At 38.2% G+C, this 27,337-nt stretch overlaps 1 protein-coding gene across 1 annotated transcript in view; it reads right to left on the bottom strand.

The window, feature by feature from the left end:
* Window positions 1-27,337, bottom strand: part of NEO1 (neogenin 1) — a 269,841-nt gene that overhangs the window by 174,396 nt on the left and 68,108 nt on the right. The window contains 5 exon segments of the mRNA XM_033189458.1: window positions 1,335-1,471; window positions 11,776-11,929; window positions 15,574-15,849; window positions 21,732-21,764; window positions 21,767-22,048. Of these exon segments, the coding sequence (XP_033045349.1) occupies window positions 1,335-1,471; window positions 11,776-11,929; window positions 15,574-15,849; window positions 21,732-21,764; window positions 21,767-22,048 (882 nt within the window).

Consider the following 27,337-nt stretch of genomic DNA (forward strand, 5'->3'; position numbering starts at 1 on the left):
CATATCTCTTAGGTTTTACTCCATGTGCTATCTTTCTTTATCATTTAATGCTGCATTCTCAGAGAATTACTCAATGTAATCTTCCAATTCATGAGTTTGCTCATCAATGGTATACCTTTCTCTGACCAGGCACAGTGGCTCATGCCTGTAATCCCAGCACTTTGGGAGGCCCAGGCAGGTGGATCGTTTGAGCCCAGGAGTTCGAGACCAGCCTGGGCAACATGATGAAACCCCATCTCTACCAAAAATACAAAAACTAACTGGGCATGGCAGCACATGTGTGTAGTCTCAGCTACTTGTGGGGCTCAGGCACAATGATTGCTTGAACCCAGGAGGTCGAGGCTGCAGGGAGCAGAGACTGTGCCACTCCACTCCAGCCTGGGTGACAGAGGGAGAGGCTGCAGTGAGCAGAGACTACAGTGAGTGAAACAGCACTCCTAACTCTTAGGGAGAAACAGCACTGGGAGCAGTCTTTCTAGATTGAAAGGTACCAATCTGGGAGTTCCGAGGGGGTGGGAAGAAGAGAAGAGGTAGAAAAGTGACCTCTGGTCATTTTAGTCACCTCTAGCCAGCACTTGAGGGTACATTTCCATATGGAGGAATGGCAAAGGAGATGGAGATAAAGACAAGACTATGTATACATGACATCTTTATTTTCTGACGTCTGAATCAGAGAATCTACAAGGGGAAAAGGGAAGAGTATGGAGAAAAAGGAAGAACAACTACTCTTGCAGTAATTATCAGAAGTACGAACAGAGGAAAATAAACACCAGATCATCAAACCAAGCTATATTGAGAGGCATAGTATGCTCCTTCCTGGGTGATCTGTTCACCCAAAAGAAAAGGACACCAACACAGAGGAGAGACATAATTCGGGGTCACAGAACAGAGACATCTTCATCAGAAAACATCCTGAGAGAAGAAAAGTGAATCTTCCAGATGCCCCAGATCATACCCTTCCTGTCACTACTACTACTACTACTCAAAATAATAACAATAACTAACATTGAGCTTTTACAATATTCTAGTCACTATTCCAGGGGTTTTACAAGTATTAGCTCTTTTAACCCTCAAACAATCCCAATAAGGTAAATACTCTTATTATTTCCATTTTACAGCTGAGGAAAATGAGGTTCAGAGAAATTAAGTAAGTTTCCTATAGTCATATATCTAGGAAACATTAAGATTTAGAATTTAAACCCAAGCAGTCTGGTCTAGGAGTTATGCTTTTAATTGTTTTGCTGTATTGCCTCGACCATGTTAATATTTTTTAAAAATTAGCAGACCCAGAAAGTACACAGGATTTTAAAATTATACAGCAAATATTTACATACCTTGTACTGTAAGTTCTGCTTGAGCTTCAATTGTCTCATTTCCATTATCAGCTATACAAAAATAAGTCCCAGCATCATCCTCAGTAACATCACTGATCTCCAGGCTACCACCTGCCAGCAATACCAGTCTTTCAGAACTGTGTTAAAAAGAAAGAAAGAAAAAAAAAAAGATACATTTCAGTACTAGGAAAATAACACCTGAGAAACTCTCCACATAAAATAGAGAAAACACTTAAACAGTATTATTATTTATATAGCTATAGATGAACCAAGACTAACATAAAATTATCAGAATTTAATTTAGTCCAATTTGCTTTGCTCATATTTTACATGCATAAGTATCACAAATACAAATCAAATGTTACAATGAATTATCCCTGACACTTCTAGTTATTCCCAAAGGGGTATCACACTTAGAACCAATTTCAGTTCCTTCAGCCCATCCATGTCTCCCTATTCTGGCCAGTTTTTTTCCAAATTATGTAATTTTGAAGTCTGGAATCAATCTGAGAGTTAGTTACACCACCACAGCTATGCTACAATGAGATTAGTAACAGAAAGAAAACATAAAGAGGGCAAAATGTTAGATCCAAAACATTAAGTCAAGGGGTCACAGTGCCTACTGAAAGTTTCCCTATGGTAGCTTATCTAGGAGAGGGAGGAAAAGAGGAAGGGAAGAGAGAGAGAATGGTTGCCAGAGAGCTGCTCCCTGGGTGTGGTAGCTGGGCACAAATCAGTCACCATCATGCCATTATCAATCAGGATGTTTACTGGCCAACTCTACACAGTTATTTAAGCTGATTTAAAGAGAAACTAAAATAATCCCATAACACTGAAGAACAATCAATATTCTGATCAAATTTGTATAAAGTGAACAAGTTTAGTTAATTTGGAGAGTTATTAACCAAATCAGACATATAAAGGTACTTGACATAGGGCAAGAGATGCAGTTAATTCTAGAGACAAGTACCTAATTAAAGCTGCCACTTTAAAAGTCACTTTCATAGATGACATAAATTCAAAATATAGTTACCAAACACAAAAATAAATGTACACATATATTTTTATTTTGAAGTTCCACATCCAAACTCGTTTCCACAGGTTAGACTTTTCTTCCAAATCTTAATACTGTTAAAAAGTTCTGATTATAATTTGGCTTTTCATATAGAATTCCTTATAGGCTGGCCTCAAACTCCTGAACTCAGGTGATCCACCCGCCTCGGCCTCCCAAAGTGCTGGGATTACAGGAGAAACCCCGTCTCTACTAAAAATACAAAAATTAGCCAGGTGTGGTGGTGCATGCCTGTAATCCCAGCTACTCAGAGGTTGAGGCAGGAGAATTGCTTGAACCCAGGAAGCGGAGGTTGCAGTAAGCCAAGATCATGCCACTGCGCTCCAGCCTGGGTGACAGAGCGAGACTCTATCTCAAAAAAAAAAAAAAAGAATTCCTTATAAGGGTAAAAAAAATCAGAGGAAATGACTATACAGTCTTGGCCACATTTATAATTCTCATCCTAGGTAAATGAAGTGCTAGTCTGGCTTAAATTTCATTACATTGTAAAGTCTAGGTAACTAATCTTCCTGAATTTGATAAACATGATTAAGTTTCTGGACATAGAAAGCCTAAAGCCAGAATCAGATTTGGTGACTTCTCCAAGAAATATGACCCTGCAAGGTCATGACTAACCTTTATCAAGCAACCTTCCTATCAGAAATGTCTTAATTACACCCTTAAATCCCAGGTTTACCTGATGAAACAGAGAAGCAAGATATTATATAATGGAATAGAGCAGGAATGACTGGGATGAAATAAATGGAGAGATAAGACAGGTCTTTGGTGCCTCACAAAATAAGAAAAATTTACAAAAATTAAAATCCTACACTTTATACCTGGATAAAATTTACTAAGTTTCAGAAACAAAAAACTTAATGTTCATCAAATGAAAAATCAGCAATGTATACATGATACCCAGCTGAGATGAACATAATTTGAAACACTAGTTGTTATTTTTGAAAGCGAGATATAGTAATTTATATCTAATAATTATACTAAAAAATGTTGTTGATACTTGATATGCCTGATATTTGGCATATGTGAGTACCAGTAGCGTAGCAGTCAGTCTTTCTTAATGGGATTGATTTTACTCCCTTTAAAAAAAGCCTGGAAGAATTAATGTCCATTTGCTTGGCAGAATTAATTCATTCAACGAGTTTAAGGCTCACAGTAAAAAGACCATCAAGCCTTTGGAACTCCAAAATTCAAAGATGCAAAGAAAAAAACCAATGTGAAAAAATATATACAGCCAATGGACTCAAGTAAACTCAGCGTTCCTGCGCATAAGGTATCCCTGAGTAGCCTAGGGTCAGTCTGGAAGAGGTTGGTGTGCTAAGGAGAACTTTTCTTTTTTGACCAAGGGGAAAGGTTTAAAAAAAAATTATTTCAATAGGTTTTTGGGGACCAGGTTGTGTCTGGTTACACGAAAAAGTTCTTCAGTGGTGATTTCTGAGATTTTGGTGCACCCATCACCCAAGTAGTGTACACTGCACCCAACGTGTAGCCTTTTATCCCTCAGCACCCCCCGACCCTTTCCCCCGAATCCCCAAAGTCCACTGTATCATTCTTATGCCTTTGCATCTTCATAGCTTAGCTCCCACTTACGAGTGAGAACACAGGATGTTTGGTTTTCCATTCCTGAGTTACTTCACTTAAAATAATGGTCTCCCATTCAATTCAGGTTGCTGTGAATGGTATTATTTCATTCAATTTTATGGCTGAGTAGTATATATTTATACCACAATTTCTTTATTCACTCATCAATTGATGGGCATTTGGGCTGGTTCCATATTTTTGCAATTGCAAATTGTCCTGCTATAACATGCATGTGCAGTATCTTTTTTGTATAATGACGTCTATTCTTCATTATAGATACAGGAATGGGATTGCTGGATCAAATGATAGATCTACTTGTAGTTCTTTACAGAATCTCCACGCTGTTTTCCATAGTGGTTGTACTAGCATACATTCCTACCAGCAGTGTAAAAGTGTTCCCTTTTCACCACATCCACGTCAAGACCTACTACTTTTTGATTTTTTGATTATGGCCATTCTTGCAGGAGGAAGGCGGTTTCGCACTGCAGCTTGATTTGCATTTCCCTCATCATTACTGATGTTGAGCATTTTTTCATGTTTGTTGGCCATTTGTACATCTTCTTTTGAGAACTGTCTATTCATGTCCTCAGCTCACTTTTTGATGGCATTGCTTGTTTTTTTCTCACTGATTTGTTTGAGTTCCTTGTAGCTTCTGGATATTAGTCCTTTGTGGGATGTATAGATTGGAAGCTTTTCTCCCATTCTGTGGGTTGTCTGTTTACTCTACTAATTATTTCTTTTGCTGTGAGGAAGCTTTTTAAATTAAGTCCCATCTATTTATCTTTGTTTATCTTGTGTTTGTTTTTGCATTCAGGGTCATGAAGTCTTTGCCTAAACCAATGTCTAGAAGGGTTTTTTGAATGTTATCTTCTAGAATTTTTATGGTTTCAGGTCTTAGGGAAAGGCTTTTGAGCAGAGTAATGACACAATCAGACTTTTATGAAGAAACAAAAAAAGGTGGGAAAACACTGAAGCAGAAGTTTGATTATATAATTACAATGGTCCAGAATTAAAGAGCAAAAGATTAACTATGGCTGTAACAATAGGGGCAAAAAGAAAGCAAAAAAGTATTTTTTTTTTTTTTTTTTTTTTTTGAGACGGAGTCTCGCTCTGTCACCCAGGCTGGAGTGCAGTGGCCAGATCTCAGCTCACTGTAAGCTCCGCCTCCCGGGTTTACGCCATTCTCCTGCCTCAGCCTCCCGAGTAGCTGGGATTACAGGCGCCGCCACCTTGCCCGGCTAGTTTTTTGTATTTTTTTTAGTAGAGACGGGGTTTCACAGTGTTAGCCAGGATGGTCTCGATCTCCTGACCTCGTGATCCACCCGTCTCGGCCTCCCAAAGTGCTGGGATTACAGGCTTGAGCCACCGCGCCCGGCCGCAAAAAAGTATTGACTACTCTTAAAAAGTTGGATCAAGAAGGTAAGGAGAGAGATTTACTCATTCATTTAACAAATATTTATTGGTGTGTCCATATGTGTCGGGTAGCAGCTGGGGATAGAGCACTGAGCAAAAACACAATCAGTGCTGTCATGCATCTCAAGTGGGAAACACAGACATAGAAGATAATTCTACAAAATGGTATAGCAAAAGAACCTGCCAGGAAATTAGGGACGAGGAGAGATTTTCCTGACAAAGTAACCCCTAAGCTGAGATCTGAAGAATGAGTAGAAGCTAACTAAAATGAGGTGGGAAAAATATTTCAGAAAGATAGACTAGCACATGCAAATTAATTGTGGCAGAAAGGATCACAGTGGTTTGGGGATCTAAAAGAAATCAGTGTGGCAAAGTGTAAGAAAAGAGAGGAGGATGAGGATGGAGCCAGACTGCATAAGGCTTTGAAAACCGTTTTAAGAATTTGGGTCCTTAACCTAACAACAATGGAAATCCATTAAACATTTTTAAAAGTGGGTAGGGGGTTGAGAGTGCTGTGGTAAAATGAGAGCTTTGAAAAGACTGCTCTGGCAGGAGTGTGAAGGTGTATCTGGAATGAGGCCAGAGTACAAGTGGGAAGAACAATTAGGAGGCCACTGCAGAGACTATAACCTAGAATAAGGCCCGTGGTTAATTCATGGATGGATTCCAGAGACATGTAGGAGGTAAAATCTTGCAGATACATTAGATAAAGAAACTGAGAAGAAAATAGATGTTAAAGACAACTTCTTTAGGATGATAAGAATGAAGAGAAAACCAAAAAAGAAAACTGTTTAATTCAGTTTTTTGTTTGTTGTTATTTGAAAGAGAGTAAACTTTTTAAAATCTGCATTGAAGAGACCTTTTTCTTCACTGAGATTTCTATTTTTTCATTTGCTTCAAATGTGTTTATAATTGTTCACTGAAGCGATTCTTTGATGACTGCTTTACAATCTTTGTCAGGTAATTCTAAAATCTCTGTCATTGTCTTTTCTCCTTTCAGCTGAGGTTTTCCTGATTCTTGGTATGATGTATTATGTTCAACTGAAACCTGGATATTTTAGGTATTATGTTATGACACTCTGGATCTTATTTAATCCTTCTGTTTTAGCTCTCTTCTTCTAACACCACACTAGCAGAGAAAGTGGGTGGGGGGCGGAGTGCTGTCTCATTACTGTCAGTTCAAGTTTCCCACTCAGCCTCCACTAACATGTAAGTGGGGAGGGGTTTCCTCATTGCTTCCTTAGCAGGGCTGGGAGTTCCAGCAGCCCCCTAGGCCTCCGCTGATGCCTCCCTGGGTAGAAGGGGTAGGACTGTCTCATTATTGTTCCCCTACCTGGTCACATGGTGTTGACACCACGGAGGGGGCCTTGCTACTACATGATGGTAAAGTCTTGACTCTCCACTGGGCCTCCTTTGATACCACCCCAGTGTGAAGGGAAGGGTTGTCTCTTACAGCTGGATGGGGTGAAAGTCGAGGCTCTCCATGTGTTCTCTACCGACATGGGAGGGGCCTCATTACTGCCTGGCTAGGATAAAAGTCTTGGCTCCCTACTCCAACTTTGACACCACTTAGCAAGGAGGCTGAGATGCCTCACCACAACCTGGGAAGGGTGGAAATCTAGGCTCCTGGCATGGTCTTTGACTGGCATGGTAGGGTGGGGCCACAGTTTCTTCTGTGGTGTTTGACTGGAGTAGGAGTAAGTACAGTCTAACAGCTTCTGTCTTGGTGAGATGCCCTTTTCCTGCCCCTTTGGCTAGAGAGCACCTTCTGTTGAGGCGTTTTTTGTTTGTGCCTATTAGGGTTTCCAGGTTGCTGGCTTCTTTAGCTCCAAGTCTGGGACATATCAGGCAAAACACAGTCCAGGTTCCTGACAGGGTCTTGGGCGGGGTGGGGAACCTGAGCCCATAGAACTAACCACCAAGTTGGCTGGATGCAGTAACGCACATATGTAATCCCAGCATTTTGGCAGGCTAAGATGGATGGATCATTTGAGGCCAGGAGTTTGAGACCAGCCTGGCCAACATGGCGAAACTCTGTCTCTACTAAAAATACAAAAATTAGCTGGCAGTGGTGACACATGCCTATAATCCCAGCTACTCATTTGATCCTGGGAGGCAGAGGCTGCAGTAAGCCCAGATCACACCACCACACTCCAGCCTGGGCAACAGAGCAAGACTCTGTCGCAAGAAATAAAAAAAGAACTAACAATCATGCTGTTCCTTGGGTCTCAAGCTCCCTAGCAACTCAATCTCAATTTTTCTCTCTCTACCTTTCAGTCTTCTTATGCTTGTTTCACATGTAACATCTCCGGTTTGGGGGTGTATTTAGCAAAAGGAATAGGGAAAAATATATCTACTCAATTTTCCCAGAAGTAGAAGTCTTTCATTTGTTTTTTAAATAACCTTATCTTTCTACTACTGTCAATTATAATAATATCAAGCATTTTAACCTGTTCCTTTGCAGTGGGGTTCAGATCTATCATTCCATTAAAAGATAACATTATTTGACTACTAAATTACATTTTTCTGTCAATCACCTTGAACATTAGCATTTATATTTTCCGGATTCTCTCCCTTTAAATTAAAACTACTTAGTGAATGGGATCCATTTAGACCCCCCTCTTTCATTAGCTATGATTATTGTAAACATGAACAAATCTGATCAAAGGTTAAATATATAGATCAATTCTTGGACATTTATAAAAGTCATGGAAATGTTTTTAAGTTCACTTTCAAAGAAGTCTTAAGATTAGTAATAAAAAAGGATGTTTAGTTATTTAAGATCCTTTTTTTACTAGAGCCAGCCCAACACTATCTGAATTTCTAGCCACTTTTTTCTTTCAACTTCTAATCTTCTAATTTGGGGTCTAGATCATTTATTAGCTAAGGCCTATCTACATATCTCCTAAGGCTCTAGCAGAAACAAAGATATTTTGAGTAATTACATACATCCAACCAAAAGCACTCCTGTGCTTCATTCACTTACTTATGTTTTCCTACATTACTTTGGGTTATTCAAGCTAAATATATTGCCCACTACTTCCCCTCCCCAGTTATGTGCCAGGCACTGTGCTAGAGTCTGGATAGACCAATGTGAACACCACCAACACTGTCCTGCTCTTATTTTCTTCTAAACTTCTTGAGACAGTGAAATATCAAGGCAGTGCTTCTCAGACTTTTCAGCCACCTAACCTGAGTATTCAGGAGCCTACAGAACTAAAGGCAGAAATAAGTCAACTCAATCTTCAAAGTCTACCACTTTATCCTTAAAATTCAGAGGAATATTACTAACCACGACATATTCACTAAAAATTATCTGCTCCATACCTCTGAATAAAACTGGATGTTTCAGGAAGATATGAAACTCTTCTATCATGACATGCATACCCTGGCCCACTCAGACCCCAGTCTGAGAATCATTCTACTAAAAGAACAATTCTCTAACACATTGTATAAAATAGCAATCCTATCTCTATTTCTCTTGGCACTCCTGATATAATTTGTCTTAATCTTCTTCATAGCACTTACCATAACCTGACATTTTTTATTTTTACTTAGTATCTGACTCTTTCCCACTAGAATATGAGCTCTATGAGATCAAGAACTCCATTTGCTTTACTACTCTACTCCCAGCACCTGGAACATGCATGACATAGTCAGCATTTGATAAATATTTGTTGAGTAATTACTGAACAAATGAGAATCATAGAAAGCCTCACATTTATTTCTGACATAAAAAATCATTATATATAAGTTTTATATCTTCAGAATATCCCTTCATGACAAAATATGTTTTAAAATAACATATTTCAGCCTTCCTACTCCTGAAAAAGGTTTTGTTCTAACATACAGCCAATTAAAATTTCTACTGTAAGAACTTCACATGTTTATCCCTATTTTAAGGTTCCCTATGTTTCAGTTGGCAAAAAAAAAATTGAAGTCTTATAAATTCTTTGCTTATATAGTATTTAGCTGGAAAGAGGAGCAGAAAGGAAGTAAAATGTAGAAAGGAGTAGGGAGGAAGCAAAATGTGGAGAGAGGAAGTTGGTGAGTGGATGGATGATGAGAAAGAAATGAGGTGATGTTGGGGAGAATGCCATGTTTTGCTAATGGAGCATGTGGGGAACAATCTTGACTGTATTCCATCATCCCCAGTGATCATTGTAGGCTGATCACCCAGGTAACTAGACAGATACCCATTTCTACATCTTGGCTACTGAACTATACAAATTAAAACTGTCTGTTCACTTTTGATTACACAATTGAGAAACTCTAGACCTGCCCTGTCCAAATCAATAGCCAGTAGCCACATGTGGCTACCTGAAATGTGGCCTGTGTAACTGCAGAACTGAATTTCTGAAATTTTAAAATAAATGTACAAGCTAAAGCTGTGTTAAATGTTTCCCACTAAACACAAACTTTACTGTTTTGGTAGAACTACATTTCATGTTAACTGGTACATCACATAAAATATTACTATTATATTTATAATTGTACGTGTACTTCTTACTTTTTAAAAACATGGCTATAAGACATTTTTAAATTACATGTGTGGCTTGTGTTATACTTCAATTGAACAGCACTGCTGTAGAACAATGCTCCTCAACTGGGGGCAATTTTGCTTCCCAAGGACTATCTCACAGTATCTAGGGACATTTTTGGTTGTCACAATTTGGAAATGCTACTGCCACCTTTGGGTAGAAGGCAGGGAGGCCAGTAAACATCCTACAGTGCACAAGATAACATTATATTTTGGAAGCAAAAACATACCTACCTACCACCACCCCACATCTCTTAGGAGAATACATCTGAGAAAAGCACCCATTGCATAAGGGAGTAATGAGAAGAGACAGGAAGGAGAGTAAGGTGGTTGGTATTTTGTGAAAGATGAAGAATTTATGATTTCTGACAGGATTTCTTTTTTTTTTTTTTTTTTTTTTTTTTATTATACTTTAAGTTCTAGGGTACATGTGCATGACGTTTATATCATGTATAACTCCCCAATGCAATCCCTCCCTCCTCCCCCCTCCCCATGATAGGCCCCAGTGTGTGATGTTCCCCTTCCCGAGTCCAAGTGATCTCATTGTTCAGTTCCCACCTATGAGTGAGAACATGCGGTGTTTGGTTTTCTCTTCTTGTGATAGTTTGCTAAGAATGATGGTTTCCAGGTGCATCCATGTCCCTACAAAGGACGCAAACTCATCCTTTTTGATGGCTGCATAGTATTCCATGGTGTATATGTGCCACATTTTCTTAATCCAGTCTGTCACAGATGGACATCTGGGTTGATTCCAAGTCTTTGCTATTGTGAATAGTGCCGCAATAAACAAACGTGTGCATGTGTCTTTGTAGTAGAGTAATTTATAATCCTTTGGGTATATACCCAGTAGTGGGATGGCTGGGTCATATGGTACATCTAGTTCTAGATCCTTGAGGAATCGCCATACTGTTTTCCATAATGGTTGAACTAGTTTACAATCCCACCAACAGTGTAAAAGTGTTCCTATTTCTCCACATCCTCTCCAACACCTGTTGTTTCCTGACTTCTTAATGATTGCCATTCTAACTGGTGTGAGATGGTATCTCATTGTGGTTTTGATTTGCATTTCTCTGATGGCCAGTGATGATGAGCATTTTTTCATGTGTCTGACAGGATTTCAAAAGGCAAAAACAACGGGATGAGGAATACAGTTTCTTTTCCTTTTTTTTTTTTTGAGATGGAGTTTTGCTCTTGTTGCCCAGGCTGGAGTGCAGTGACGCGATCTCGGGTCACTGCAACCTCCACCTCCTGGGTTCAAGTGATTCTCCCACCTCAGCCTCCCGAGTAGCTGGGACTACAGGCGCATGTCACAACGCCCAGCTAATTTTTTGTATTTTTAGTAGAGACAGGGTTTCATTGTGTTAGCCAGGACGGTTTCGATCTCCCGACCTCGTGATCTGCCCGCCTCAGCCTCCCAAAGTGCTGGGATTATAGGCGTGAGCCACCATGCCCAGCCCAATTTCTCATACTGATTGTGCAATGGAAAAACTACTGTCAATGAAATGCATATGAGAATGAGTAAGAAGACTCAGGCTACTCAGGACCAAAGCTCTTGCAAAAATTTAGGGAAGAAAATCCTGAAGCCTTAAGCTGAGTACACTGCGGCTTCAACAGAAGAAAGGGAATAATCAATTATCTCTTAATATTTTGAAATTATCTTTTTCTTTAAATATCCTAATCATATATATCATATAAACATATTTCAAGGATGACATATGAGCATTATGATGTGTTTAAATAAAGTTGATAATCTTTTTAAATTAGTCAATAGTCCCAAATGGGATTAGACAAAGTCGTAAGCTAAGGCTGAAAAAGGCTTTTAGGCAGACAACACTTACCTCTCTGTATCAAGTGCCTCCTCATTTTTCATCCATTTAATGGTTGGAGTAGGAAGTCCTGAAGCAACACATGGCAACACTACATCCTGACCAATGACTCTGACTAAGGGAGAAGGCTGTTTCAAAAACACCAAGTCTGATGTCACCTCAGTATCTAAAAAAAAAACAAAAAACAAAACAAAACAACAAATTAACAAAAGACAATAATTAAATAAAGGACAAAACAAACCGGGCATGGTGGCTCACACCTGTAATCCCATCACTTTGGGAGACTGAGGAGGGAGGACTGCTTGAGCCCAGGAGTTTGAGACAAGCATAGGCAATATAGCAAGACCCCATCATTACCACACACACACACACACACACACAAAAGACAAAGCACTTTACTGCTTTAATCTTGAGGAATGACTAGTTCTTATTCAGTCTGTGTGGCTTTATATGACAAAATATTTTAAGCAAAAATGATATAAAGATTTCCATTCAAATTAGCAAACACTTCTCAAACAAATTCTATGTGCAAAGCATTGTGCTGGGCTCTTTGGGGGTCTTGAGGACATATAACATACTGCTCCTGCCTTCAGGGTATGTACTTGTCAATCAATTTAGGGATATTTGACATGAATCCCCTTCATATTGAAAGATAAGATAAAAGCCATAGGAGTGGTACAAACAGTGGAGACTGAGTAAGCTCAGGATCCTTGGCATCTTCCTCCTTGGTATCCTTATCCATACTCACAGGGATAAGACGTTTCCTTTCTTTCCCTGTATCTGTGTATTATTTCTGAAAAGCTTTCAGAGTTTCATCTCTTTAACTTGCTCACTTAGTCTGTCAATCCCTTGATTTTGTAATTGAGCAACCATCTAGCTACTACTATATTTGTATATTTCTTATTCAGACATTAGAATTAACGCGTGTTCACTTTATAGAGTTGTCCTCTTGTGGAAACATGGAAAGGCCACACTCTTGTGGGCAGAAGATAGAGTTCGCTCCTCAATAGGATAATATTAACTTAACATTGAGTTTTGACAAAAACGGTCTCAGGCTGAAGAGATGTGACTCTTCTGCTCACATGCTTTGGAAAAGATGTTCTACAGCCATGATAACCTCCAGGACTAGCCTTAAACTTGTCTAACCTATTAGTGACAGACCCGTGGCCATGGTAACAAGGAAACATTGCCTAACTGATTAGTGACAACTCACAAGGGTGAATGTGCCTTTGAAAGCCAAACAAGCTCAGGCTTTGAAAGTCAGCCAACTAATGGTAGAGTCATTTGCTTTTAAGGTTGACATTAGCTTGCTCCCACCTCCATAATCAACCACAAAACATGTTTCTATGACTGACACTAATCCACCTCTGTCTCTTAACCAGTACAACCAAAAACAATGTCTTCTGAAAAACTCTATAGGAGATCAGGACTTAGCTTTGCTCAAGAAAACTATGTTTGATGAGCACAACTCTCCTTTACTTAAGTAAGCAAAACATTCCATGTTATGTTTTTGTTTCAGATGTTGAGTAGTGATCTCATCTTTTGACACTACAAACCTTGTTTTCTTGGATCACATTTTGAGGATTTGCTTAAATGCTACCCTAGGTGTTGAGAAGTTATTACCTCCATCATGTAAAAGCAAGTGAGCAAGCAGGCTGAACAATATTGGTATATGGCAATAGTTCTTTTTTTAAATTCACCTTGAATTACTTAGGTATATTTAATCAAATTTTGATAAGAATCAATTAAACAAATTCATAGCAAATATTACTGGCTTCTATGTGCCAGAAAGTGTTTTTGGCAGCAGACAAAATTCCCTGCTCTGGTTGAGTTTACATACTAATGAGGGAGAGAGACAAGTAAGATAGAATATGTCACATGGTGATATGTTCTGAAGTAAAATGAAGGTAGAAGGAGAAAACACTGAGGGTGGAAATCAAAGACTGTTGAGTTAAACACAGTGTTCAAGAAAGGCTTCACTGATAAAGTGATATTGGAGCAGAGATGTAAGAGAGTGACCCAGGCAGGTATCTGAGGAAAGAGGATTCCAGGCAGAGAAAATGACCAAGAGCGTATCTGGAGTATTGTAGAAACATAAAGTGATCACAATCTTCGAGTGAGGGAGAGAAGAGTAAGAGATGGGATAGGGGAGAGAAAGGAAGAAAGTGGTATTAAGATTATAAATCTTTACAGGCCAGAACTTTAACTCTGAATGACACAGAAAACCATTAGGGAGTTTTGAGCAAAGGTGTGACAAGACCTAATAATATACACCTTACACTGGCCACTGTGGCTCACACCTGTAAGCCCAGCACTTTGGGAGGCCAAGGTGGGACAATCACTTGAGCCCAGGAGTTCAAGGCCAACTTGGGCAATACAGCAAAATCCCATCTCTACAAAAAATACAAAAAAATTAGCCGGATGTGGTGGTGTGAACCGTTAGCCCCAGCTACTCGGGAGGCTGAGATAGGAGGAACACTTGAGCCCAGGAGGTCAAGGCTGTAGTGAACCAGGATTACACCACTGCACTCTAGCCCGGGTTACAGGGCAAGACTCCGTCTTAAGACACACACACGCACACTTTAAAAGATACTGTCCTTGCTGAGAATATACTGAGACAGAATTGACGAGGGATAATGACAAAAAAAGAACCCGGATTTTTAAAAAGATCAGTTGAAGGGCTATTAGGAACACCCTCAAGAGTTGCAGCTCAGAGTCCTGCTTTGCAAACCCATCCACAGGTTAAAAATGAGCCTATTTAATAGACATAGAACTCTTCCCAAATAATGTAGGGATGGTTCAATTATATTCAGAAACTCAAATTTGAGATGAGAAATACGGAGGGGGCACCTAGCAGTGAGAACAGAAGGTAAACAGTCATGAAACACCAAAAGGCTAGAGAGGCTATGATGAGCTACAAGTGGGAGGAAGTTATGAGTAAGCAGAAGTTATACAGTGAGAAAAGATATACAGAATTGATTAGGAGGAATGCCAGAAGGGGCAGGAACTGAGAAGACACACAAAAAGAAAGACTCAAATAGGAGCTGAGTTTACACTAAAATGGGGAGTATAAAGATCCAAGGACTCTTGCCTGCCATTGCCTCTACAGCCACCATGTTAACACTTACCACCCAACCCATCCCTTATATGAATTAGCCTGGATAGGTATCTGATTTGTATAAGTGAAAAGATCTAACAATAAAAGTATCCTATTGTTGGGGAGAAGGCTTGACAAAAGACACAGAGCTAATATTTTTTTGACCAAGAATACCATTAGATAGTGAACATATTTTATTGCTTGATAAATTTTTAATAATGCATTCCCTAAAGAGTGGATCTTCTGGTACATTTTCTTCTTTTCACTCCTGTAAGAAACTGAGACTCCTTATGCTGAGAGTAAAATGTCATACCACATATTAACATTCTTCTTCTTTTTTTTTTTTTTTTTTTTTTTTGAGATGGAGTCTTGCTCTATCGCCCAGGTTGTAGCGCAGTGGCACAATCTCGGCTCACTGTACCCTCCACCTTCCGGGTTCAAGCAATTTTCCTGCCTCAGCCTCCAGAGTAGCTGGGGTTTCAGGCACCCGCCGCCATGCCTGGCTAATTTTTGTATTTTTAGTAAAGACAGGGTTTCACCATGTTGGCCAGGCTAGACCTCAGGTGATCCACCACTTCAACCTCCCAAAGTGCTGGGATTACAGGCATGAGCCACTGTGCCCGGCCAATATTCATTATTTTTAAAAATTCTAACAGAACAATGTTTACCCATTCATAAACATAAAACCATCAGTCCTGATAATGAATTAATACCTGGAAGAACCTTCAATTCAACTTCATCACTATACTTTGGTGGCCCACCACTTTCCACTATGCAGCGATAAAGCCCGCCATCTCCTTCAGTTGCATTGCTGATAACCAGCATTCCACTTGGAAGTTTGATAACTCTATCATCCAGAAGAAGGGGGTGTCTGTTCTGTTCCCACCTCACGAACGGGACCAAATCTGCATTAACTTCACAATTCAGAATTGCGCTGTTCCCAGCATAAACTGAGGAAGGTTCTGGTTGGCTGGTAAATCTTGGAAGACCTGGACAAAAAAGGAAAAGAAGAAATAAAATTTAATTAAATACTACTTTAAAATTTTGTCTTGGGGGCCAGGAGCAAGTCAGCCCACATGGCTACAACATATGGCAGAACCAGGGTTGAAAAAAAGGTCCACAGAAATTAGCTAAATACAGGAATACTAGGCAAATAAGTAAATGCATTAAGGATAATTGGAATCAGATTCCTCACAGTTGGAGAAGCAAGGTACAAACATTGAAAAGGAGATGGGCAGAATAAGTCCTATGGTACTGGTGTAGAATGGAGGTATCAGTGTAAACGTCATGGTTTTATATAATTATAGAAATAAAAATACATATGGGTGTCTATATAAATATATGTGTGAAATATTTATACATTTTGTCTAGTCATTACATATTAATTGCTATACCTATATACATATATACACCTATATACTTCCTAGCCCTGTCCACAGAGAAGGTCCAGCATCGATATCACTTCAGTAGCAATGGTACATATGGTGTCTCTACCTTTTCTAAATAACACTCTTGGAGAAATGGCCAATTCTAAGAGTGCAGATGGAGAGAAAGTACAAGATGAACCTGGAACATCTTACAACATAAAGTAACAAAAGTGTCCGAAGAACAATGAAGACATATCAAAAGGGCATAGAAGTCAGACTGAAGGGAGCTTCCTCTGGTTAAATCTGGGATAATGGTATTAACATGCATTATAACGCACTGAATAAAACAAGAATCTGTGGGTTCATGCAAATGTAAACAAGTAAGTGGAAGAGAAGGAAAAGCTCTACCGTATAGAAATGATGGAACTAGAAAAATCACCATTTGATAGTAATAACTGATTCAGGCATGAATCTCAATGGATACTAAAACTAATAAACAAAAATGTGATGAGGAACAGTATATTTACAGAGTATCAAAGTATCTCTTCCCAAAATACTCATTACTAATTAACAAAAGTACAAAGCTTTACAATGGAGAAACACTGCACAGACCATCTTAAGTAGTAAAAGTTAACATCACCAGCAACAGAACAAAATATCACATGCTTCTTGGCATGATGCACAGAGAACACAGCATTACTTCTGTGGTATTTCTCCCAAAACTGTGAAATCTGAATCTATTCATGGGAGAAATCGAACAAACCCAAAATGAGGCAAGGAAAAACCAAGTTATGTCAAAAGAGTTTAAAGAGACACAACCACTAAGTGAAATATGTAATCTTGGGCCAGAAAGAACAGTATGTGTGGGAGGCGGACAGGGGGGTACTCTGCTTTTGGTTTTTACTATAAAGAACATTATTGAGATAATCAGTGAAATCTAAATTAAACGGTAGTGTTGTATTACAGTTAATTTCCTAATTTTGATGGACATCTGTGGTTATCTAGGAGAAAGTCCTTGTTTCAAAGGATTATACACATAGGTATTTAGGCAGTTACAGGAAAACCTGTCTGCAATTTACTCTTAATGGCTCAGAAAAAATATGTATTTGGATGTATGCATATTTGGGGGATAAGGCAGATATGGTAAGATGTTAATAATCAGGTAATCTAGGTGAAGGTATATGAGATTTCTTGGTTCTATTCTTGCACCTACTCCCTAAGTTTGAAATGATCTCAAAATAAAATGTGAACCAAAAATGTCATCATAAATATAGATGCCACAGGATGCAGTAGCTAAGAGCATCAGTTTTCTTTTTTTTTTTTTTTTTGAGACGGAGTCTCACTCTGTCGCCTGGGCTGGAGTGCAGTGGCCGGATCTCAGCTCACTGCAAGCTCTGCCTCCCAGGTTTACCGCCATTCTCCTGCCTCAGCCTCCCGAGTAGCTGGGACTACAGGCGCCCGCCACCTCGCCCGGCTAGTTTTTTGTATTTTTTTTAGTAGAGACGGGGTTTCACAGTGTTAGCCAGGATGGTCTCGATCTCCTGACCTTGTGATCCGCCCGCCTCGGCCTCCCAAAGAAGAGCATCAGTTTTCAAGTCACATATCTGAATCTGAATCCCAACACCACCACTTCATGGGTGTATGAAGTTGGCAAGTTATTTAACCACTCCCTAAGACTCAGTTTCTTCACAAGTAAAATGAGAATAACAGGCCTCACAGGATTGTTAAAAAAAAAAAGTACCTAAAATAAATAATTTATATATAGTATATTGCATAAACACTTGACTACCTATTATAATTAATATCTAAAAAGTGAATGCTATGCTCAGAATGAAACAAAATGTTTCTTCAAGGAAGAACAAACAAATCATGAGAAATGATTACAGGTTTTCTAGTTTTATGACGGTGAATTAGTCCAAACATAAATCACACAGGTTTTACAGCCCTGCAATAAGCTTTTTCTTTTTCTTACTTTTTTTTTTTTTCATTTCAAGGGGATCTTTGCAGGAAAAAAAATAAAGATAAAATTGTCCAAAAAATCTGCTTTTTTTCCTTGAGTTCCCATGATTTGATCAAAAATCTACTTTTAAGAAACCAGAATATCAGAAGAAAGGAATTAACAAAGAGAAACACAGAAACTAATAAAGTTGGGGAAAGGAGGAAATCTTAATAAAACCAAAATATAGTTCTATTTTAATTTAATTTTTTTTTTTTTTTGAGACAGAGTCTCACTCTGTCGCCCATGCTGGAGTACAGTGGCACAATCTTGGCTCACTGCAACCTTTGCCTCCAGGGTTGAAACGATTCTCCTGCCTCAGCCTCCCAAGTAGCTGGGGTTACAGGCGTGCACAAGCATACTGGCTAATGTGTGTATTTTTAATAGAGATGGGGTTTCACCATGTTGGTCAGGCTGGTCTCAAACTCCTGACCTCAGGTGATTCGCCCATCTCAGCCTCCTATAGTGCTGGGATTATAGGCGTGAGCCACTGCGCCCAGCTCAGTTGTATTTTTAAGTGTCAAAAAATTCTTCCTCCTGAGGTCTCATGAAAATTAATACTTTTTAAAATGTAAGCTCACAAAAACATATGGAGAATTGGCAGACAAGAGATTTCAAAAAATGTCTGAGTAGGGAAAGCAGATGGAGGACTAGTAACTGAGATATCAAGGCAGGGAACGCTGCAGCTTCCTGCGCTCCCAAGAAGGAAGCCAGTTGTCCTGCTGCCTCTGGAGAACTGCAGGACAAAAAGGAGAGTGGGAATAAGACCCGGAGTTGACAAGAGGATATTAACAATGTCTGTATATAGAGCACCCTATTACCCCACCTCTGGGCACAAAATACCTACAGCCAGCATACTACTCAGGCAGAAAAACAGAAATTCTGGTTGTGGAGAAATGAGACAGCTTAGTGAAAAAGACCTCTCATACTTAATTCTATGAGGTACCTATTTACTGTTCTTTTAAAAACTTCCCTTCTTGCTTGACTTGGCAATGATCAGTACTACTGTTTGCAACCAAAAAACTCTAAGAGTCTTTTAGAATGGCAATTTGGCAGAATTTTAAGTTTTATTGAGATATAATTTATATACCATAAAGTTCACTATCTAAAGTACATAATAATATTTTTAGTATATGAATAAAGTTGGGTAATCATCACCATAATCTAGTTTCAGAACCTTTTCATCATCCCAGAAAGAAACCTTGTACTCACTTGCAGTCATTCTGCATAACCCCCTACCTATCCCACAATGCCTAGGAATGGAATTGCTGGGTCATATGGTAACACTATGGTTAACATTTTGAGGAACTGACAAACTAGTTCCTTTTAATTGCGCACACACACAAGTGTAACTTATGATCCAGGAATCCCAATTCCAGTAATCTATTTTATAGAAATAAAGATTTGCAGAAGGCAGTTCACTATAGTATTGCCTATAATATCCAACAATTTAATCCATTTAACTGTTCATCAACAAAGACATCTTCAAATAAATCACAGTAAGTATATCTAGACAATGTATACTATGCAACTATTTAAAAGAACTTTTATTTCATCCCTTAGCTTGGATACTATTTACTCCTGATATCTAGGGCCAAGAGTGGGTTAAATAACTTTCCTACAGAACCCTGTGTGCAGTCACCGCAGAATGTATCACCTTTTATGGTGCTGCTTGCTTAGATACTGGGTCAAAAAATGCTTCCTGAAGGTATCAAAGCTAAGAGAAAGAATGGACAAACTTAGCAGAGGAGAAGAAAGTGAGGAAAAGGTGGAGGATAAAATTAACAGGCAGTGGGGATGCCATGAGCAAAGGGTGGAAGGCAGAATATAAATGAAAGGAAACAAAACACTCAGTACTGCCAGTGTTTATAACTGTGGTGAGGGTGATGATGGAGGTAGGGGACAGGAGTGGGGACAGAGGCAGGGTGAAATGTTAAGAAATAAGGTTGGAGAAGTGAAGGACAGCTCATAAAAGAAATCAACAGGCCTGTTATTTGAGAGTTTAGATGTTACCTTGATGGTGTTACTGGAGGATCACTGAAGGATGAGAAAGAGTACTCTAGCCAGGGTGGAGACTGGACTGGAGGAGGGGAAGAGTAAGGTAGCAGGCAGATGCTTACAAGGCTGTGGTGAGGGAACACTGGGAGTTGCCTTGGGAAGGAGAAAGTGGATTAAGTACAGAGAAATTAGGAAGCAGAATTCACTGGATTTGATGATAGTATGTGGGGGGACAGCTGAGAGGAAGGAGCCCATGAATAAAGCCCAGATAAGAGACATTTAAGAACTTAAATTATAAACACTGACCTCATTATGACATCGTAGAGGCAGTCATTATACTAATTTATTTAAGAAGCATGTTGGAGAAAGCCTGGCAAACAGATTATTTAAGGGAGAGAGAAGAAAAGAAAAGAAAAGAAAAGAAAAGAAAAGAGAAATGAAAAGAGAAAGAAAAGAAAAGGAAGAAAAATATAAAGAGGAAAGAAGGAATAAAGGAAGGAAGGGAGGGTAGAAGGGAGGGAGGGAGAGAAGGAAAGAAAAGGGAAATTTTCCATCTTCAGTCTATGACTATGGAATAATTACAGAAACTTTTTGTCACACCCAAATTCAACTTTGAGTATTTGTCCCCAAAGAGGAAAAAAAAAACAGCCATTATGCTCTGAATGTATGAGCAAATATACTCTGGAGTGAGCATGAGATGGGAAACCATAATCCTGGAGTAGGAATGAGATGGGAGACTACTATCTCTAAGGTCCTGTCTCACACGTGGGCACTTCACCAAGGTGAGAGTAAATACAGGACTTAAAGATAACATTTTTGTATAACATGACCCTTCACAAAAACTATTTCCTCTGGTACTCAAGTAAAGAAACACTGTCTCAGGAATACTAGTATCTACTATAAAACAGACATGACTTACTTAGATACCACATCTTCTAGATCCCTAATTTTTCTTACACTTTCCATCATTCTTCAAATAAGGAAACTCTGAAAAGGAGGGAAAGTTCCTCTCTTTATAACTGTCTGCTCTCCACCTTAATATACACTCTCTAGATTTTAAAACAATCCAATTGAATGTCATTTCCTTGGTTAAGGCATCAAGGAACCAGGATTCTGACTTTACTGCAAGTTTTACAAAACCATACTAAATGGTTATGCTGGGTAAGATAGAAGTTGGCCATCAAAGTGATTTAATTTTCCTATACCACTTCCCCTGCCACTTCCACGTTTAAAAGGAGAAAAGAACTGCTCAGTACTTCTGATAGCAATATTAAGCCATCAGACAAGTGGAAACATGCTACAGTTTATTCTCTACGGCACTGAGCAGGCCCTATAGCAAAGTCCCATACACAGAGTATATGCATGGTTATTATCTGTTAAATGAGTACATTTGTTGCTACTAATTAAATGAAAACTCCAAGAGAAGAGTGCTTTTATCAAGATGTACATGTTACAAATATCTGAAAATGCAAAAAAAAAAAAAAAAAAAAAAAAATCCCTTAAAACTTACCTGCTACTGTGAGCTTGGCTGTTCTACTGACATAGTTCCAAGACTCTCAACAGTGGCCACACACTGATAATAACCTTCATCAGGTTTATTGTGCTTGGAATGCACCACGTTGCTGATAAATAAAGATCCATCTGGGAGAAGCTGGCGTCGATCATCTGATGCTAAGTTTAAAAAAGTTCCATCTTTTTTCCATTCAATTTTTGGAGAAGGCTCAGAATATGCTGAACAGTTTAATATAACAGAAGAGCCTCTAACTGAGAGTGTATCCACCGGCTCCACCAGAAAATAAAATGGAGTGAACGTTCTAATGCTGGCTCCTACAAAAACAAAGAAAAAGAACAAAGTTAAGCAAACCTTTCTTCTACTATTTCTGTCAGAAAATATATTACTAACAAGTCCAAAAATTATTAACTGTTGCTCTCTGGATATGACACATAAATATAGTCATCTCACTATAAATGTCTAATAAATAAGATTTACTTTGAAGTAGGAAACCAAACTTTGATCCATTTAGAAGAACATTGGGGGAAAAAGAAAAAAACCTTCTACCTGAGATAAACAAGCCTTGTTAAACAACATGAGTATCTAATAAAAGTTTTATTTCAAACCCTAGAATTAGATTTATAAATACTTTAAGTTACTGCATTCAAAGTGAAATTCTCTATTGAACATAAAGGAGGCAGAAAATTAAAATGATTCTTCATTAAGAGGTATCTTTTTATGTTTATTAGTTATTTGTATTTCTTTCATAAATTTACCATACACACACGTTGTCCATTTTTCTAGTGAATGTATTCATCTGACTGAATTAAAAAGAATCTGCTATCATATTTTACAAATATTCTTTTTTCCATTGACTTTATAATATTTGTTATAAGAATAAATTTTAAGCTACATAAAACTAAAAGTTATGCTTAGGTCTTTTTTATCCCAAGATTATAAAAAATTTCAGCCTTGCTTTGTTCTATTATTTTGTGATTTTCTACATTTAATCTTCATCTAGAATTCATTTTAGTGTAAAGAGCACGGGAAGAATTAGCTTAATTTTTCTAAGTCCCTGTCAGTTCTTTGAACATGGGAAGAACAAAATTTAAAGAAAAATATTTGCTATAAACCTTATATTCTCAGCCTGTTGGAAAGCTTTCCAACTTAAAGCTTTATCACTTTTCTTCAAGAAAACTTCTGATTGCCCTAGCCAGAACTTCACAAAGACACATGCACACGTATGTTTATTGCGGCACTATTCACAATAGCAAAGACTTGGAATCAACCCAAATGTCCATCTGTGACAGACTGGATTAAGAAAATGTGGCACATATACACCATGGAATACTATGCAGCCATAAAAAACGATGAGTTTGCATCCTTTGTAGGGACATGGATGCAGCTGGAAACCATCATTCTTAGCAAACTATCACAAGAAGAGAAAACCAAACACCGCATGTTCTCACTCATAGGTGGGAACTGAACAATGAGATCACTTGGACTCGGGAAGGGGAACATCACACACTGGGGCCTATCATGGGGAGGGGGGAGGAGGGAGGATTGCATTGGGGAGTTATACATGATATAAACGTTATGCACATGTACCCTAGAACTTAAAGTATAATAAAAAAAAAAAAAAAAAGAAAACTTCTGATCAATTGCCTTGTAAACAACTCAAGTTGTCATCAGCTTTCTTCATGTGAAAAATCAGAGAAACCTAATCCAGCAAATGAAACTAAGACTGTTTTTCAAATATATCTACACCTCTTTATAATTTATTTACATTATGAATTTAAGGATGACACAAATTATATATTATATAATGAACAAATAGCTCTAAAGAAATACAAAACACACTGGCAGAGGGAAGGAAATAACATTCAATTGTTTTAAAAGTTTTCCAACACTTCAATGATAAACAAATTCTAATTCTAATCAGACTAATTACCCTTTCCCAAACACCACAGGCAGGTATTAGAAAAGAGATGGCTGGGCGCAGTGGCTCACACCTGTAATCCCAGCACTTTGGGAGGCCAAGGCGGGTAGATCATGAGGTCAGGAGTTCAAGAATAGCCTGGCCAACATGGTGAAACACCACCTCAACTAAAAATACAAAAATTAGCCGGGCATGGAGGCACATGCCTGTAGTCCCAGCTAGTCGGGAGGCTGAGACAAGAGAATCACTTGAACCCAGGAGGTGGAGGTTGCAGTGAGCCGAGATCACGCCACTGCACTCCAGCCTGGCAACAGCGAGATTCCGTCTCAAAAAAAAAAAAAGAAGAGTTTCAGGTCTCTATGCCCATTTAATGACCATAAAATTTATTTTATTTTTCAAGTCTTAAAATTCCTGAAAATAAGCCTAGAAATTTTTCAAAAGTAACCAGCAATTAGTTTCTTATTGCTATCAAAATGTTTATGTTACATTAGTTTACTGGAATCATAGTAGAATAAACACATAAACAAAAAGGAAGTATAAAAAGATAGCTAGACTAAGAGAAATTACCTTTATATCTTTACTTTGTAACTATTAAATCTCTATTGTACCCCCCAAACTTAAATCAGAAACTTAAAAGATAAATGTGTTAGATTGGTGGCTAAAATACGCAAATTAAAAATCTGAAATACTGTATTACTGATAATAAAATACATTTTATTTCAAAATTACAACACAATTTTTGCCATTTAAAAAAATACCCCCCAAATTACAACTGAAATGTTTTGCAGTTTAACACTGCCTTTTTTTTTTTTTCATTTTTAAAATTGAGCCAGGTTGAACAAAAAAAGTGTATGTGTTTGAAAAATTAAGAGTGAATTACACTCACAGGAAAGCTTATAAATGCCTTTCAAAACCAAGGCACTTCAAAATGTTTACAAAAAATATTCACTCTACATTATTGAGAACACAGTGTTACTTAAATATTTCTGTATATCATTCTGTATTTTGTTCCCTCAGTAGGAGGACAGCGACCTAAGATATCCTCTCTTCACTTAAAAACCCTCAAAGGCTTGCTGCTGCCTTTTGCAAAGAAAACTGAAGAAACTTCTTTAGTCGACTGCCCCGTCAGTCACCACCTGATCTAGCTTCTGCCTATCTCCAGCCCCACTGCATTGCTCTCTCAGTCAGCTCCCCACAGCTCCCACCTCTTCACACAAGCTATTCCCACCACCACTCCTTTTCAGTCAGTTCCCAGTCTTCCCTCAAGCTCAGCTTAAATACCATTTGCTCAGAAATGCTGTCTGTCCCAGGTGCCCAGGCAATGTTAGTTTTGCCTGTTCTAAGCAAGCTTGGTGTATGCGCTACCTACAGAGCACTCCAAATGTTCTTAATCTTTGAGTATTTGTAATAACTTGTTAAAATAGAGAGGTCCCCAAACTTGCTTGGCTCCTGGTACCCTTATTTTCTCTGTAATTTCTTTCAAGAATTCCACAGGTCAAAAGAAACAGCTAACCATTCTATCTTTTCTTAACAGGTTCAAACAAATGAGTATCTATGTCCCAACAAATTAGCACCTTTTTGAAAAAATAATATATGCAAACTGAAATATATATATGTATATATATTTATATATACATATATTTTTATATATATTTCATTTTAAAATGACCACAATTAGTTACTATGAGATGTTTGCACCTATAGGGCCCTGCACAACTTCTAAAACTTAGATGCTGTGCAACTAAATACTGCCACCCACATTTCCTGTTCCACACTGATTTTTGCATAGTACTTGCTTATTAAAACTGTAACCACCAAAAGTTCAACTTCACAAAGATATCACAGCTACAAAATGAAGATGGCACAGATGTTGAAACTGTGAACTACCTTGAGCTAGAAGTTCATAGTGTCCAACAGATGTGGCCATGTTTCCCTGCAAGTTTGAAATGACCCTGGGAGTTCTCTGAAGTGCCTTTGGGTATCTCAGGGTATAGTTCGGGAACTGCAGCCTTATGATCTATCTTTCTACAGTTTTCATTTGTTATATTCCCAGTACCCACCTAGCATGGAGGATGGTACCAATCTTTAGATTATATAACCAGATAACTTCTAAAAACTTCCAATGGTTAAAGTATTAATGAGAGACTGCAGGTTCCATCCTAATAATGGCCACTTAGTATCACTCCCTTCCATGCTAAGACTTAATAACAAATAGTTTTTGTAAATTCTGATGAGTGTTTACAAAACTATATGGAAGAGCAAAAAAAAAAAAGGCAATAAGAACCAAAGTAATTCTGCAAAACAAAGTAAAGGGACTCCACTCGTTAGTTACCAGTATGTATAAGGCTACAGTAATTAAGCACTGCGGCTCTGGAGCAGGGGATAAAGACACATAACAGGCTATAAAGCCCCCAAACAGAGCTATATATATTTGGAAACTTAATATTTAGTAGAGATGACATTTTAAATCAATTGAGGAAAAGGATGAACTAACTACTCAATAAATGTTACTAGGACAACTGGTTATCCATATGGGAAAAAAATGAGATTCCTACTCACACCCTGTAATAATAGTAAAAGCACTTACGTACCAGATAACGTTCTAAGTATTTTCTACATATTAACTACTCATTTAAGCTTCACTGTTGTCTTATGAGACAGGTACAATAATCAGTCCCATTTTAGAGAGGAAAACAAAAAACACATAAATGTTAAGGACCTTGTCAAAGGTCACACAGGTAGTAAATCACAGAACCAGGGTCTGTGACCTTATACTACATTATTGTTAGCTATTTGTTCATCATCTGTGATCTTATATTACATTATACTACAATGCCACTCAATACAGACATTAAAATGTATTCAAGGCCTATAAAAATGCAAGTGATAAAAACCTTAGAGGAAATTTTAGGAAAATACAAGGATAATCCTGGAGTTAGGCAACCTTTTAAATCAAAATAGGAAACTCAAAGCTAGAAGAAGCATGTTTTACTTTACTGCATTTAAAAAACAAAACAAAACAAAACTTTTTATGGTAAAATACCGTAACAAAGCAAAAGACAAACAATGGATTGGGGGGAAAATTGTGCCACAAATAACAAATAAATAATTTAAAAGGTTAAACTGCTCAATATAAAAATGGGTGAAGCTGTGTTCCAGTAAACCTTTATTTATACAAATAGGTGGCTGGATGGATTTGATCCATTTATTGCAGTTTGCTGATCCTTGCCTTAGAATAGTATTCAGCAAAAAAATGAGCGGGCTACATTTCAGTGATGTAGAATGAGTTCTGTGAAAAATGAATAATGCAGCTGAGTGTAAATTATATAATTTCATATGTATATGATTAAATGGACATTGAGAAAGGTAGGAAAAATGTACACCAGGTTGTTATTACTGGTTACTGGGAGGGGAAAGATAGGAGAAAGGGAGTGGAGGATAGAGAAAATAGTTCCATGATAAAAATCATCTTGTATGTATAATCCATTTACAAATACTACACTGGCTGGGTGCTGTGGCTCACCCCTGTAATCCCAGCACTTTGGGGGGCCAAGGCAGGTGGACTGCTTGAGTCCACGAGTTCAAGACCAGCCTGGGCATCTCCACCAAAAAACAAAACAAAACAAAACAAAAATTAACCAGGAGTGGTGACTTTTACCAGTAGTCCCAGCTACTCAGGAGACTG

This window comes from Trachypithecus francoisi, unplaced genomic scaffold (genome assembly GCF_009764315.1).
Source record: "Trachypithecus francoisi isolate TF-2019V2 unplaced genomic scaffold, Tfra_2.0 Lachesis_group3, whole genome shotgun sequence".
NCBI lineage: Eukaryota > Metazoa > Chordata > Mammalia > Primates > Cercopithecidae > Trachypithecus > Trachypithecus francoisi.